This window comes from Nycticebus coucang, chromosome 1, assembly GCF_027406575.1.
Source record: "Nycticebus coucang isolate mNycCou1 chromosome 1, mNycCou1.pri, whole genome shotgun sequence".
In the NCBI taxonomy this organism is placed as follows: Eukaryota; Metazoa; Chordata; class Mammalia; order Primates; family Lorisidae; genus Nycticebus; species Nycticebus coucang.
The window spans coordinates 159,787,502-159,801,230 of record NC_069780.1 but is presented as its reverse complement, the minus strand read 5'-3'; the positions used below and the strand labels follow the sequence as shown (position 1 = coordinate 159,801,230).

At 39.4% G+C, this 13,729-nt stretch overlaps 1 protein-coding gene and 1 pseudogene across 4 annotated transcripts in view; both read right to left on the bottom strand.

Moving 5' to 3' along the window:
• C1H5orf34 (chromosome 1 C5orf34 homolog) overlaps window positions 1-11,844 on the bottom strand; it is a 33,227-nt gene extending 21,383 nt beyond the window's left edge. For all 3 annotated transcript variants that reach the window (XM_053591132.1, XM_053591151.1, XM_053591142.1), the window contains exons 1-6: window positions 11,572-11,844; window positions 6,921-7,152; window positions 6,666-6,755; window positions 4,104-4,741; window positions 2,173-2,271; window positions 1,216-1,339 (exon numbers count right to left, since the gene is read on the bottom strand). In XM_053591132.1, the coding sequence (XP_053447107.1) occupies window positions 1,216-1,339; window positions 2,173-2,271; window positions 4,104-4,741; window positions 6,666-6,755; window positions 6,921-7,115 (1,146 nt within the window). In that variant the 5' untranslated portion in view covers window positions 7,116-7,152; window positions 11,572-11,844. The remainder of the gene's footprint in view (window positions 1-1,215; window positions 1,340-2,172; window positions 2,272-4,103; window positions 4,742-6,665; window positions 6,756-6,920; window positions 7,153-11,571) is intronic.
• On the bottom strand, window positions 9,395-10,018 carry LOC128585850 (60S ribosomal protein L13a-like; annotated as a pseudogene). Its single transcript, XR_008380128.1, has one exon. The product of XR_008380128.1 is annotated as a 60S ribosomal protein L13a-like (transcript).
• Window positions 11,845-13,729: the final 1,885 nt, after the last annotated feature.

Genomic DNA, 13,729 nt, shown 5'->3' with positions numbered 1-13,729 from the left:
GCTTCCCAAGCAGCTGAGACTACAGGTGCCCGCCACAATACCCAACTATTTTTTGGTTACAGCTGTCATTGTTGTTTGGTGGCCCAGACTGGATAAGAACTTGCCAGCTCAGGTGTATGCGGCTGGCACCTTAGCTGCTTGAGCCACAAGCGCCAAGCCTATCTTTATTTTTTTTGAGACTGAGTCTTACTATGCTGCCCTTGGTAGAGTGCTATGGCACCACAGCTCACAGCAACCTCAGATTCTTGGGCTTAAGCAATTCAGTCTCCTGAGTAGCTGGGACTACAAGCGCCTGCCACAACACCTGGCTGTTTTTTGTTGTTGTTGTTGCAGTTGTTTAGCTAGCCTGGGCCAGGTTCAAACCCGCTCCCCCTGGGTTTATGTGGCTGGCGTTGTAACCACTGTGCTATGGGAGCCAAGCCTTAGCTTCTAATTTAACACAAATTGCTTAGGCAAATGGATATAGCAGGTGAGAATATAGTAAAACTTAGGTGCTTTTGTTTTTTCTTTTTATAGACAGGATCTTGCTTTATCATGCTATCTACAGTACAATGGCCCAATCATAGCTCAATATAACCTCAAATTTTTGGGTTCAAAAAATCCTTCTGGGTGGCACCTGTGGCTCTCAGTGAGTTGGGCGCTGGCCTCATATACTGAGGGTGGTGGGATGGAACACACCCCCAGCCCAAACTGCAACAAAAAAACAGCCAGCCATTGTGATGGGCGTCTGTAGTCCCAGCTACTGGGGAGGCTGAGCAAGAGAATCGCCTAAGTCCAAGAGCTGGAGGTTGCTGTGAGCTGTGATGCCACTGCACTCTACCAAGTGAGATTCTGTCTCTAAAAAAAAGAAAAAAAAAAAAAAGAAATCCTGCTGTCTTAGCTCAGCCTTCTGAGTAGATGGGATAACAGGTGCATACCACCATGCCTGTTTTTTTTTATTTTTTGGAGAGTCAGGGGTCTTACTGTGTTGTCCAGGCTGGTCTTCAACTCCAGGGCTCAAGCCATCTTCCCACCTTCGCTTCCCAAAGTGATAAGCCAACATACCCAGAAAGGTAGTTAATGTGCCAATGCTGGCAGTAAGATTACATTAATTTTCCAGACTAGGGAGCAGGAAGCAATGCTACATAAAGACCCAATTTTCCATATATATTTAGATTATTAATATTTAGAAAGAGCTATATACCAAAACTTTTCTTGAGTTCATTGTTGGCTTACCTCTTCTGATCCTTCTTGAATGGAGTAATATGTAAAATACTTCCCAAAATAAGCTCCTTCGGATTTGAAAATAGATCCATTTCCAGGATAAATCTCCATTGAGTTCGTATTTTGATGGGTAAGTCTAAGGAAGAGAAATAATCTTTTTTTTGTCTAATTGAGATTAAAACATATATAAAACTAGTCATTAAAAAAAAAACTCAAGCAAAGAAATACAGTCTTTCTGCCTATGCAGAGTAGCGGATACTTTCATATTCAGAACTCAACCAGCTAAATTAACTTTTTCACAATGAGAAACTGAAAACACATAATTCATTCACATATACCTATTTACTTTAACAACTAAACTCAGAGCTTTTGGAATTCTGGCATCTTGTCTCATCATCTTCCTGATATTCCTATTGCCAATCACAGGTCTGGCACATGATAGTCACCACCAAAGCAATGTCTATCACACAGGAGTCAAACACAGTACTTCCAGAACCTAAAAATAGAATACTTTAATAATGAAACTAGTAGAAAAGTACTGATACTTTTGGGACGAGATTAGCCATCTGTGCAAGGAGCGACCTTAAGAGAGGTGACTAACTGTACTTGCAGCAACTGAGAACCAATCAAGTTATTTTATAATGTATTTTGACTAAAACAACTATATCTTCTGATGCTTGGAAAGGGAATGCTAAATAACTGGTATCAATATTACATTCACTAACTAAACTGATCTCTATCTCTGGAGTTGCCACATGAGTCTTGTAAATATGGTTACTGTGACTGAGTCAGAAGGTATCTGTGTACCCTAATAAAATTAGTGTTGAGACCTATTATACTCAGGACCAAACATAGGAGCTCAGTCAGTCCAGAAGAACTGTGTCCTCTCATGAGAGGCTGTCTGCAAGGCTAACCTCATCCCCTGTGTGGCACCAATGAACAGCTCCAATTCCAGCACAGGTGCTTTACCTATATGTAACACCCTTGTACCAAACTACTTTCACAAGTTCAGGGTAGGAAAATTCTTCATCAGACTGTCTCTGGAAGAGTGAATTACAAAAATTCCACCTGTGAAGGATAAAAACATAAGCTATTACTGCTGGTCACTCAACATAATTACCTTTAAAAGTCAACAGCATACATCTGTTTGTAAAATAAAAAATTTAAGCTAAGTAAAAAAAAAATAATAATAAAATAAAAGTCAACTGCATAGTGCTACTGTAACAAGATTTCTTGCACAACTCACTAGGTTAAAGAAAAATAAAATTAACATGAAAGTATACTAGTGAAATTTAAAAATAAGTCTTTTCTTATGCATTTTCCCCAGTATTTTCAATAATCTCATCATTGAATCTCAGCACAATTACATACATTAAAGTTTTACTAATATATAAAATTTGGCTTGGGTTCAAACAACAAATACTGACTGAGATATCTATGGTGGGCCAGGCACTATGCTATATGTACTGAGTATATTACGCGCACAAAAGCAGACATGGTCTCCAAACTCAATGGGAATTCCTACAGCAGGGATAGTACATAGTAAATGCTAAGTATAAAGAAAGGGGACTTACTGGATGCTGTGGGATGGTATAAGGACCTAACTTGTCTAGATCTTCAGGAAAACCACCCTAAAGAAGTGAGACTTAAGTTGAGACCTGGAAATGAGCACAAGTTAGCCAGTTGAGAGAAAGAAAGGGGGAGGGCTCCTGCAGAGTAAAGAGCAGATGCAGGAGTGAAAGAGAGTTTGAGTATTACTGGCATTGCTGGAAGTCCAGATTAACAAGAGAAGAGAAAGCAAGGGCAAGGTAGTGAAAGAGCTGAGGATTACAGAAACAGGAAAAGACCAGATCACAAAAGAAAAGACCTGTTAAGCAACGTTAAAGGATAAGAGAGTTCAACCTAAAGCCAATGGTAAATTGCTAAAAAATTGTTAATTTAGAAACATAAATCCCTTCTAGTATATACTCGCAGCAATGGTTTTTCCAATTTTAACCAGATAATGACAAGCCTCAAATTCATTCCCATTTTTGAAAAATAACGAATGTACACACAGAGATTACCTAAGATCAGCAGCCTTTGCTGAAGTTATTTAACATATGCATATCTCAGGTTCCTCTACGAAAGGGGGGTGATAATATTAACCCCACTTAATTCATGGGGTTACTATGAGAATCAAACAGGTAAAGTCCAACTGTACCTGGCAAGTAACTGTTCTATGTTAGCTATTATCATTATTGTTGCCTTATTTACACAAAGTTTATATGACAAATCTACAGCTATTCATCTCTTAGTGGAGGGAAAAGGTTGATACCTGGGCATCCAAAAGCCTCTCCATGTTTACTGCTTTTGGCAATGGACATACTTACAGTTAACCAAAGACAGGTAGCCTCTGAGACTATGTATAGACAAAAACACGCACAAACTCCCACAGAGCCTGGTGCAGACTCTTGGCCCATCACTTACCATGCTTTAATAATCTTTTTAGGGGCAGTGACCTTCACTAGACTCGAAAGCAGGGACTGTGTCATGATCATTTCTATAGTCCCTGGGCTTAAAAAAGTTTCCAGTGTAGAGTCAGCTTTCTATGAATGCTAAGAAACATAAGCAACAAATTTTCTGAGGAAATTATTTGCTATCAGTTATAGGCAAAGTTTTGAATCAACTAAATGAGCTTTCCTTATAATTATATCATTTAGAAAGAAAATTATCCTCAGGTGAAAACTAGTTTATGACGAACACTTTTTTTTTTTTTTTTTTTTTTTTTTTTTTGGTGGCTTTTGGCCAGGGTTAGGTTTGAACCTGCCACCTCTGGCATATGGGACTGGCACCCTACTACTTGAGCCACAGGCACCACCCATGACGAACACTTTTATAACAAAAAGACATTCTTCTATTACCTGTGCAGGTGTGGGACAGGACAGCTGAGTAACAGGGCCCTAGGAAGAACAGAAACCTCTTTTCCTCTTTCCTCTGAAACATCAGAAGTCAAAATTTCATTCTGGGTGATATCTGCATCAATTTTGCTAGCTTTATTATGAAAACGAAGAGCTAAAGACAAAGGATATTTCCACTCCTCTGGACAGGCTGCCACAGACCAGTGCTGCTTTATCCATGTGTACACACATGTGGGTTTTGTCCTAGGCAAAGGCAGCTCTTCCCTCCCTTCAGTTCCATTTACGCAACTCATCTTCTTTAAAGGTTCGTTGGATTTCATGATGTGGCCATAAAGTTCATTTTCTTTACTTTTCTGTCTGTGTCTTGATAAATTTCCAAATGTATAGCTTTTGCCAGTTTTATCAACTAGGTTGTCTTTTTGGGCTTGATGAATTTTTTCTAACAATACTATAGATGAGTCTGGTTTCTGGCTAACTTTACACAAAAAGTGTACTGTAAATTCATGCTGAGATCTGGGCAGGCAAAGGTATGCATGACCATCTAAAGATGTTATCTTCACAGTGCCATTCTCCATATGTATAAGGCTACTATCTGCATCAAGACTGGGCCATCTCACTTCTGTGATGTCAATGAAGACATGCTAAATCGAAGGGGAAAAAAAGATGGTATTTTCTGTTAACAGTCCAATTTTTCTATACATTCGATACTTAAGTATTGTGTACTAAAACTCTTAAACATTTATATTTTCACTATACAGAAAGAATAAAAAATGAAAAGCCAGATATCAGCCTATACCTCACATATGGTTTTCCGGATTAGATTTGATATTAAGATTATCTTTCTTTAAAAAAGAGATATAAAACACACACACACACACACACACACACACCAAAAAAAAAAAATAGAGAAAAGAAGAAAAACAAATACCATGGTTATTTATTGTTAAACATATTTTGGTTTAAAAATGTACTGAATCAGAGATAAATTTGTACTACCTGCCCCCCAAAAATGCCTACTCAGAAAAAGAACAGAAATGAGGGAGGAACAGCTCAATGATGTTGCTATATTAAAAGTAATCACAGCTAGAAAATAAAAATAAATATATATAAATGATATGCAACGAGCACACACAAAAAAATCACTGATAGAACCACTCAGAAAATACAAAAACAGACTCAATCATACCTTAAAATGTTGTATGTGATTACATAAGCTTTTCAAAGAAAGGAACAAAAGAAAGAATTACTTAATAAATGGTGCTGGAATTATTTAACAGCATTTGGGAAATGCTACCTCAGTGGTTTATCACATGTATAAAGTACATATTCTAGATAGTACCTGACACCCCATACACTAAACTAGATTCCAAGTGGCTTGAACAATAACATTTTATAAAGGTGAGTTGCTCAAAGAAAAACTGATATCTGACCAATAGCAAATAGACCAGAAACAAGTTAAGAAGTGCTGGTTGTGTCTTTTTATATAAAATATAAACAGTAGGTACTATCAAGAAAGCCTCTTAAATTTACAGTGCTACTTATGTGCACAGATGTCACGATGTTAAAATTAAGAGCAGTATCAGATGGCAAAACTGCTTTGTAAAGATGGTTAAAGTTCTTACTAGAACTTTCTAGAATTGAATTGTCTAATAATCTGAGTGCAACATCAACAGTAAACTATGCAGTTTCAATGAATAAAGTTACTCAAAAGAAATAATGAAAAAAGAACCTTCTAGACTAAGTTATTCCTTACAACTTTTTATGGCTCCTTTCCCACAAGATAATAGAAAATTACTCAGTAGGCAGGCAAGTATCATGACACCATAGAAAGCAGAAAGTAAATGAGAGTCTTCATAATCAGATAGACTAGGTTCAAATCCTGACTCTGCCTCTTAGAAAACTTCCATAGATAAATTAGGTAAACTCTGTAAGACATAGGTTTACCTATAAAAAGGGCTTGCTATCCAGCCAATATACCTGTTCTGATTGGTTGGACATCCATTTTGATCAGTAGGTACCCATGCCATACTGGTGTTTTTAAATGTTTCTAATATAATTCCTACTTCTTGGATACAGTAAACTCTCAATAAATGAGTTATTATTCTTAAAAGTTCAAAATAAAATACAAGCAAAATAATAAAATTTCTACATCCATATGTAAAATACATCTCTACCACACATTAACAAATACATACATATAGGTTACTAAAAACAACCAGATAGGGGCAGCATCTGTGGCTCAAAGGAGTAGGGCACCGGCCCATATACTGGAGGTGGTGGGTTCAAACCCGGCCCTGGCCAAAAACGGCAAAAAAAAAAAAACAAACAAAAAACCAGCCAGATAACTTCTTCATTTTGACATCTCTGAGAATGCAAAAGTAGCCAATCTGAAAAATTCTGATTATAATTCCTGACTACAAGGAAAATGGCAGGGAGATGAACTGTGTAACTTCTATGTTTCTCAGTCTGGTAAAATATACAGGCCTATGCATTAAACTACCAGTTTGTAATTATGTATCCTCAAATATTAATACTTATAAAAATGAAATTTAAAAAAAAAATCACCTTTTTTCTTTCAGAAGGGATGATGTTTTCAGATAAAAAAGGGTGAGTAGCCGAAGAATTTCGAAAATCTAGAGCTCGCTGTAGTCGTGTCTATAAACAGAATATAAAATGTAATGTTAAAAAATGTAAAAAGATTTGAAAAAATTAATTTAGAATGATGGTACAGTGTAATCCAGAATACCAATTACTTTTCATATTCTAGCCCACCTTGAAGATACTTTGGTATTAAAAAGAGTAGTTTCTGTGACTACTTACTCGGTAAGTGCTAATAACAAAGTGTGTCCTTTGACGAATTCTTTCTGGTTGTTCTAAAGGATGTGCTGAAATAGGAGGTGACTTCTCAAATAAAAATTCAGAGCCACAGGGAGAAAGTTGCAAGTTGGAACCATCAGCATATTGTACTTGCACTGAATCATCTTCATAAAGTACCATTCGCACTTCAGCTGTCATTATTAAGACAGGATAAGATATCCTTCCACGACAAAGACTGAACAAAATAGGAAACACAATAGCAAAAACAGTTTTCTTAGGGAGAAAAATGCTATCAAAATAAATGGATATACTTTCTTAGAACACAATCAAAACACAATGCCATTGCTGGGTGGTGCCTGTGGCTCAAAGGAGCAGGGTGCCAGCCCCATATACTGGAGGTGGCGGGTTCAAACCCAGCCCCGGCCAAAAACTGCAAAAAAACCCCAAACAAACAAAAACCCACAATGCTATTTACTTTTGCTCAAGGAAAAGTATCTTTTCTTACTATATAATCTTACTATAGACATTTAAATGATCTGAAATTAATAGCTTCAACAAAATGCCTTAATTAACTCCCAGGACTTCACTCCAATATAGGAACATAATCTAGAGGAAAAAGCCCACAATGGTTTACTGGTCTTTATAATTTCAGTAGCTTCACTTCGCCTTAATTTAACTTACATGCTCAGTATCTCATTTCAAATAACAAGCGAATTTTACTTTTGCAATAAGAATGCAGCAAATCATCAATAATACATACAAAAGGCAGGCCAAAAGTAACTATTACGTCTAAAGGGAAAAGAACGCTAAAAAAGAAATCCAAATCCAAATCTGATCTCTACCCTAGGTTAAGGAAGTTCTTCCATATCAGTACTGAGCAAGTTCATCTCCTAGTTTTAGATTCATTCTCATTTCACTGCATTCAATTTCCTCTTCTCTCCTTCCACAATGACTCTGTCTCTTCACCTACACTTTCCACATAGGATCGACAGAGAATGAGAGAACTGGGTTTCATACTGTAGCATTCACTAGCTGTACACCTCAGGCAACTGTTTCTTTTTTTTTTTTTTTTTTTTGTAGAGACAGAGTCTCACTGTACTGCCCTCGGGTAGAGTGCCGTGGCGTCACACGGCTCACAGCAACCTCTAACTCTTGGGCTTACGCGATTCTCTTGCCTCAGCCTCCCGAGCAGCTGGGACTACAGGCGCCCGCCACAACGCCCGGCTATTTTTTTTTTTGTTGCAGTTTGGCCGGGGCTGGGTTTGAACCCGCTACCCTCGGCATATGGGGCCGGCGCCCTACTCACTGAGCCACAGGCGCCGCCCTCAGGCAACTGTTTCTTCATTTGTAATATATGGGTAGTAGAAGGAATGCTATGTGGATTAAATGAGAAAACAAATAGGGCAGTGCCTAGCATTGTGGATATCACCTTGTAGGTGCTCAACTCATCTTATGAAATGTTTTTATTCTTTTCTAACCCTAACTACATCCCATTCTGCATTATCCCACTCTACTCAGGTGGTCAAGTTTCAACCATCAGAAAAAAAAAAATACTTTCCCCTAAAAAATGATTTCCCCACTTTATCCCTATTCTCTACCAATAAACCTCTCTAGTATCCAACTCATTGCCCACTTTCTCTCCTACCAGTCTTGAGACCTCGGCAATCCAGCCTTTTCCTCTACCTCCGTATTGATGTTGTTTCACAATGGCCACCAGTGTCTTTTACACACAATGACTTCAGTCTTCATCCTATTAAATCTGGTCAACCTGTGACAGTGTTGTCTACCTTTCTCTGCATCAAACTCAATTCCCCGGCCCACCCCCTTTCCACCACATTGGGCTGCCATGGTTTTCCTCTCTATTTCTGCTGCATTTAGTTTAATCTTTTTCACCATTCTTTTAAAAATGAGGATTCTTCAAGACTTAACCTCAGCCCTCATTTCATCTCTTCTTACCATAAACACTTATGTCACTTTTACATTTCATCTTTTTTTTTTTTTTCTTTGAAAGCAATTTATTTGTTTCTGGGTAACAGAATACAGGGAAGGAGCAAGGTGATGCCTGTAATCTCCTGTAGCACATCTTGCCCACCCCCCCACCCCAGTCTGTGCATTTATAAATACTTTGTACACCACCAAGCTTGTAACTGTCCCCTCAAGCGTCTTCTCACACTCTACCAGATGCAGAGTATAGTGTTGACCAGAAGGTAAACCAGATGCCCTACTCACAAGGCAGGGCCCCCCCAATCACAATTATTTAAACTTAACTTGGTGGTCCTATCAATTTTCTAAAACTCATGAACAAGGTCATAAATTATGTTGACACAAGTCCTAGAGTCACTTAACCTTACAAACTTGCAGTATCTAAGGTCCTTTTCTTTCTACGTCTCAGGTTGCCTGTAGCACCCAGACTGCTGCCCCTGGGTCCCCCACATCCCAGGGTGGCGATGGAGGAAGGGCAGGCCAGGCTAAACATAAGGAATAAAGTCTTTATTGGGCTCAGACCAGGAGTCCATGGGTCTTGAGGACCTCTGTGTATTTGTCAATTTTCTTCTCCACGTTCTTTTCGGCCTGTTTCCGTAGCCTCATGAGCTGCTTTTTCTTCCGGTAGTGGATCTTAGCCTTCTCCTTCCTCTTCTCCTCCAGGGTTGCTGTCACTGCCTGGTACTTCCAGCCAACTTCGTGTGCCAGGCGCCCCAGGTAGGCAAACTTTCTTGTAGGCTTCAGTCGCACAACCCTGAGGGCAGCAGGAACCACCATCCGTTTTTTCTTGTCATAGGGTGGTGGGATCCCATCGAACACCTTGAGGCGGTCCAGGGCAGCCTGGCCGCGCTTGGTCTTGTGGGGCAGCATGCCTCTCACAGTGCACCAGAAAATACGGCTGGGGGCCCGGAAATGGTAGGGTCCACGAGATGGGTTGGTGTTCATCCGTTTGCGGAGGAAGGCCAGGTACTTTAACTTATTTCTGTAAAAATTGCCAGAGATGTTGATGCCCTCGCAACGCACAACCACCACTTTCCAGCCCAGCAGTACCTGTTTGGCCACAATGGGCCCAGGAGATGGCCTCTGCCATCCAGCACCAGGACCTGCCCCTCCGCCATCTTCGGCAGCTGCCTGGGAAAGCTCATCTTTTTTTTTTTTTAATCTTACCCCCTTCTAATACGTGTATGCAGCTGTATATGATATAGTGCATAATCTTTTGTGGGACATGTCAAGATATAAGTATTTATTTAATCATATGGTCTCTTCTGATGCAATTCACCCAACTTTAATTATTTTCTTTCTCTAGAGAACTTCTAAACTTAACCTTTCTCCGGTGCTTTTAGCTAGCTGTCTGGTAGACCTCTCCCCAGGTCTGTCCCATAGATAAGTAAAACATGACTAAAATGAAACTTAATCATTTCCAAAAAAGCAGACATGTGTAATACCCTCTAACTCCACTTTCACTCTCATCTGTTTCCTTTCACTCTCATCCATTTCCTTAAGTCCAGTCCCACATATAGTAGCAAGAGAAATCTTTTAAAATAAAAATCAGGGCCATGTTCAGAGGCTCAGGGCTATAATTCCAGCACTTTGGGAGGCCGAGTCAATAGGGTCACTTGAGGCCAAGAGTTCAAGACCAGCCTGGGCAGCAAAGAAAAAATAAATAAATAAAAAGAATTTTGGCTCAGCGACTATGGCTCAAGCAACTAAGGCGACAGCCACATACACCTGAGCCGGCAGGTTCGAATCCAGCCCCGGCTCGCTAAACAACAAGGCCTATAACCAAAATATAGCCAGGCATTGTGGCAGGTGCCTGTAGTCCCAGCTACTTGGGAGGCTGAGGCAGGAGAATAGCTTGAGTTCAGGAGTAGGAGGTTGCCATGAGCATTCTACCCAGGGCAACAGCTTGAGGCACTGTCTCAAAAAAAAAGTGAACTTTAAAATTCTTGCTTCTCTTGAATTTATAATTTGAGTTAATGACATCTCAATGTTAGTAGCCAATATTAGCAATATTTAACTTATCACTCTGCTTTCCTCTATAAAACTGTAAAAGCTCCTTTCTCTCCAACCCAGTTCTCTTTCCTCCTTTTCTATTTTACATCAGCTCTCCCTTCAACTCCTGAGACCTTTTCCCAGTTTCTTCTCTCTCCAATCCATTCCTAGTATGGCTGTTACAGGTAACTTTCTACATGTCAGACCAGATCAACTGCTTTATATCACTTGCTCACATACTTGTTAGATGGCAACATATTTATATTACAGTATATATCAGATTATGTCTACTTAGTATTTCAGGAAAAAAACATGTGCTGATACATAGTTGGAAGACATTTTTTAAATCTGAATTGGGAAAAAAATTCTCTCTGGCCAAATTTTTTGTTTTAACAGCATTGTTAAGGTATAACTTTTTAAGATTATTTAAATAATAAAGCATACATAAGAAACAATGTCATGTCTAAAATTACTGGTATATCACAGGAAACCATAATCCAGCTCCAAACCATATTTCCAGCCTCACTGGTGTTTTACTTTTAGTGTTTTCACCTCCCAGGACAATACCAGACTATGTTTAACGACCAAAAAAAGCCACAAGTCTGTTCCTAACTAATGTAAATGCGATAGTATCTAGTTACAGGTAAAGTCTTATCAGAACCACACATTTTATACTCACACAGCAGTTCGGAGCTGAGAAGTTGTAGAAAGGTCAGTTAACTGCCCCCAACTACAATGCTGCGTCCGCGCCTGCCCACGACTGTTTTTCCAGGGATGCTTCTTGAATTTGACAAACTACCAAGTGATATTTCTTGAGAAAAGAAAACAATCACAAGCGCAGAGGGACAGGGTCACAGGAAGACAGCTTTGGCCTACTCGCCCGTCAAGTTAAAGCAGCCAGAGGACGAAGAAACGTTCAGTTGAAAGCAAAGACCGCTAGTCTGCAGTTCAAACTTTCCCCCGCCTTCCGGAAGCAACTTCTTTTCTCCGAAAGTCCCGCCCCGCGCCGTGGCCACGCCCACTGCGCTCCCTGCGAAGGGCGGGGCAGGAAGCAGAGGGGAAGGGAGGTGGGGCAGTTGCCGGTTGGGAGGTCCGCGCTCTCTGGTTTTTACTTACGGTATGTCACTCAGTATACTGCAGTCCGATCTGGTTGTAATAAAAGCTGGCAAGAACCAGCCTCTTGAATGGTCCAGCCAAGAACTAACTCCAGGGCGGATCTTAGTGAAGTGGTATTTATTTTAAACTATCAGCTTTACCTCAATAAAGCTGTTAAGAAAAAAAGCTTGTCCAAAGATGGATACATTTTTTTCCTAAATTGGTATCAGAAAATAGGTCTTCCAACTAAGTATCTGCACTATTTTTTTTTTTCTAAAATGGCAAGTTAACATGTCTGCTATATTTATTTAGTGCCACTAAACAAGTCTTTATGGAGAGTATGAGGCATGGTGGGGATAAAGGAGAGAAGGAGGCCCAGTTCTTTCAGGGTGATGATGGGGGCTAAAGATTAAAAGACTAAACAAGCGTTTGGTCACAGTTGTGGTAATTATTCCTAAGATAAAATACAGAAGCTTGTCACAGCATATACAGGCATAAGTCATTTTATTATACTTTGCATAATTGCACTTTGCAGATACTACATTTACTACAAATGACGGTTTGTGGCAGCCCAGTCTTGAGTAAGTCTATCAGAGCCATTTTTCCAATAGCATGTGTTCACTTCATGTTTCTCACAATATTTTAAAGTGTTTTATTATTATTATATCTGTTGCGGTGATCTGTGATCAGTGAGTTTTGTTGCTATCATTGTAATTATTTGGGGGACCCACAGACCACACATAGGAGGGTGAACTGAATTGATTGTGTCTGCTCCACTGTCTGACATGTCTCATCTTCCTTGTTTTAGACCTCCCTATTCTCTGAGACCCAACAGTATTTAAATTAGTCCAATTAACTCTACAAAGGCCTCTAAGTGTTTGATCAAAGGGCAGAGTCACATATTTCTCACTTTAAATCAAAAGCTAGAAATGATTAAACCTGTAGAAGTCATATTGAAATAGGCCAAAATCCAGACCTCTTGTGCCAAACAGCCAAGTTGTGAATGCAAAGGAAAAGTTCTTGAAGGAAATTAGAAATGCTACACCACCAAACACATGCATGGTAGGAAACCAAAATAGTCTTACTGCTGATCCAGAGAAAGTTTGAAACCAGTCACATTTCGTAAGCCAAAACCTAATCCAGAGCAAGGCCCTTACAATCTTCAATCTATGAAATCTAAGAGAGGTAAGGAAACTACAGAAGAAAAGTTGTAAGTTAGCAGAGATTGGTTCATGAGGTTTAAGGAAAGCAGCAGAACATAAAAGTGCAAGGTGAAGCAGTAAGTGCTGATGGGAGACACTGAAGCAAGTTAACCAAACAGCTAACTAAGATCACAGATGAAGATGGCTACACTAACCAGATTTTCACCATAGATGAAACAGCCTTCCATGGAAAGATGCATCAAGAATTTTCATAACTAGAAATGAGACGTCAATGTCTTGCTTCAAAACTTCAAAGGACAGGCTGACTCTCTTGTGAGGGGTTAATGCAGCTAGTGACTAAGTTGAAGCCAATGCTCACTTACCATTTCTTAGGATCCTTAGAAATTATAATAAATCTACTCTGGCTGTACTCTAGAAATAACCAAATGTTATCTAGAAAAGCCTGGATGACAGCACATCTGTTTACATCATGGTTTACTGACTATTATAAGCCCATTGTTGAGACCTACTTCTTAGAAAAAAATTCTTTTCAAAATATTACTACTCGTTGACAATGTACCTGGTCACCCAAGAGCTCTG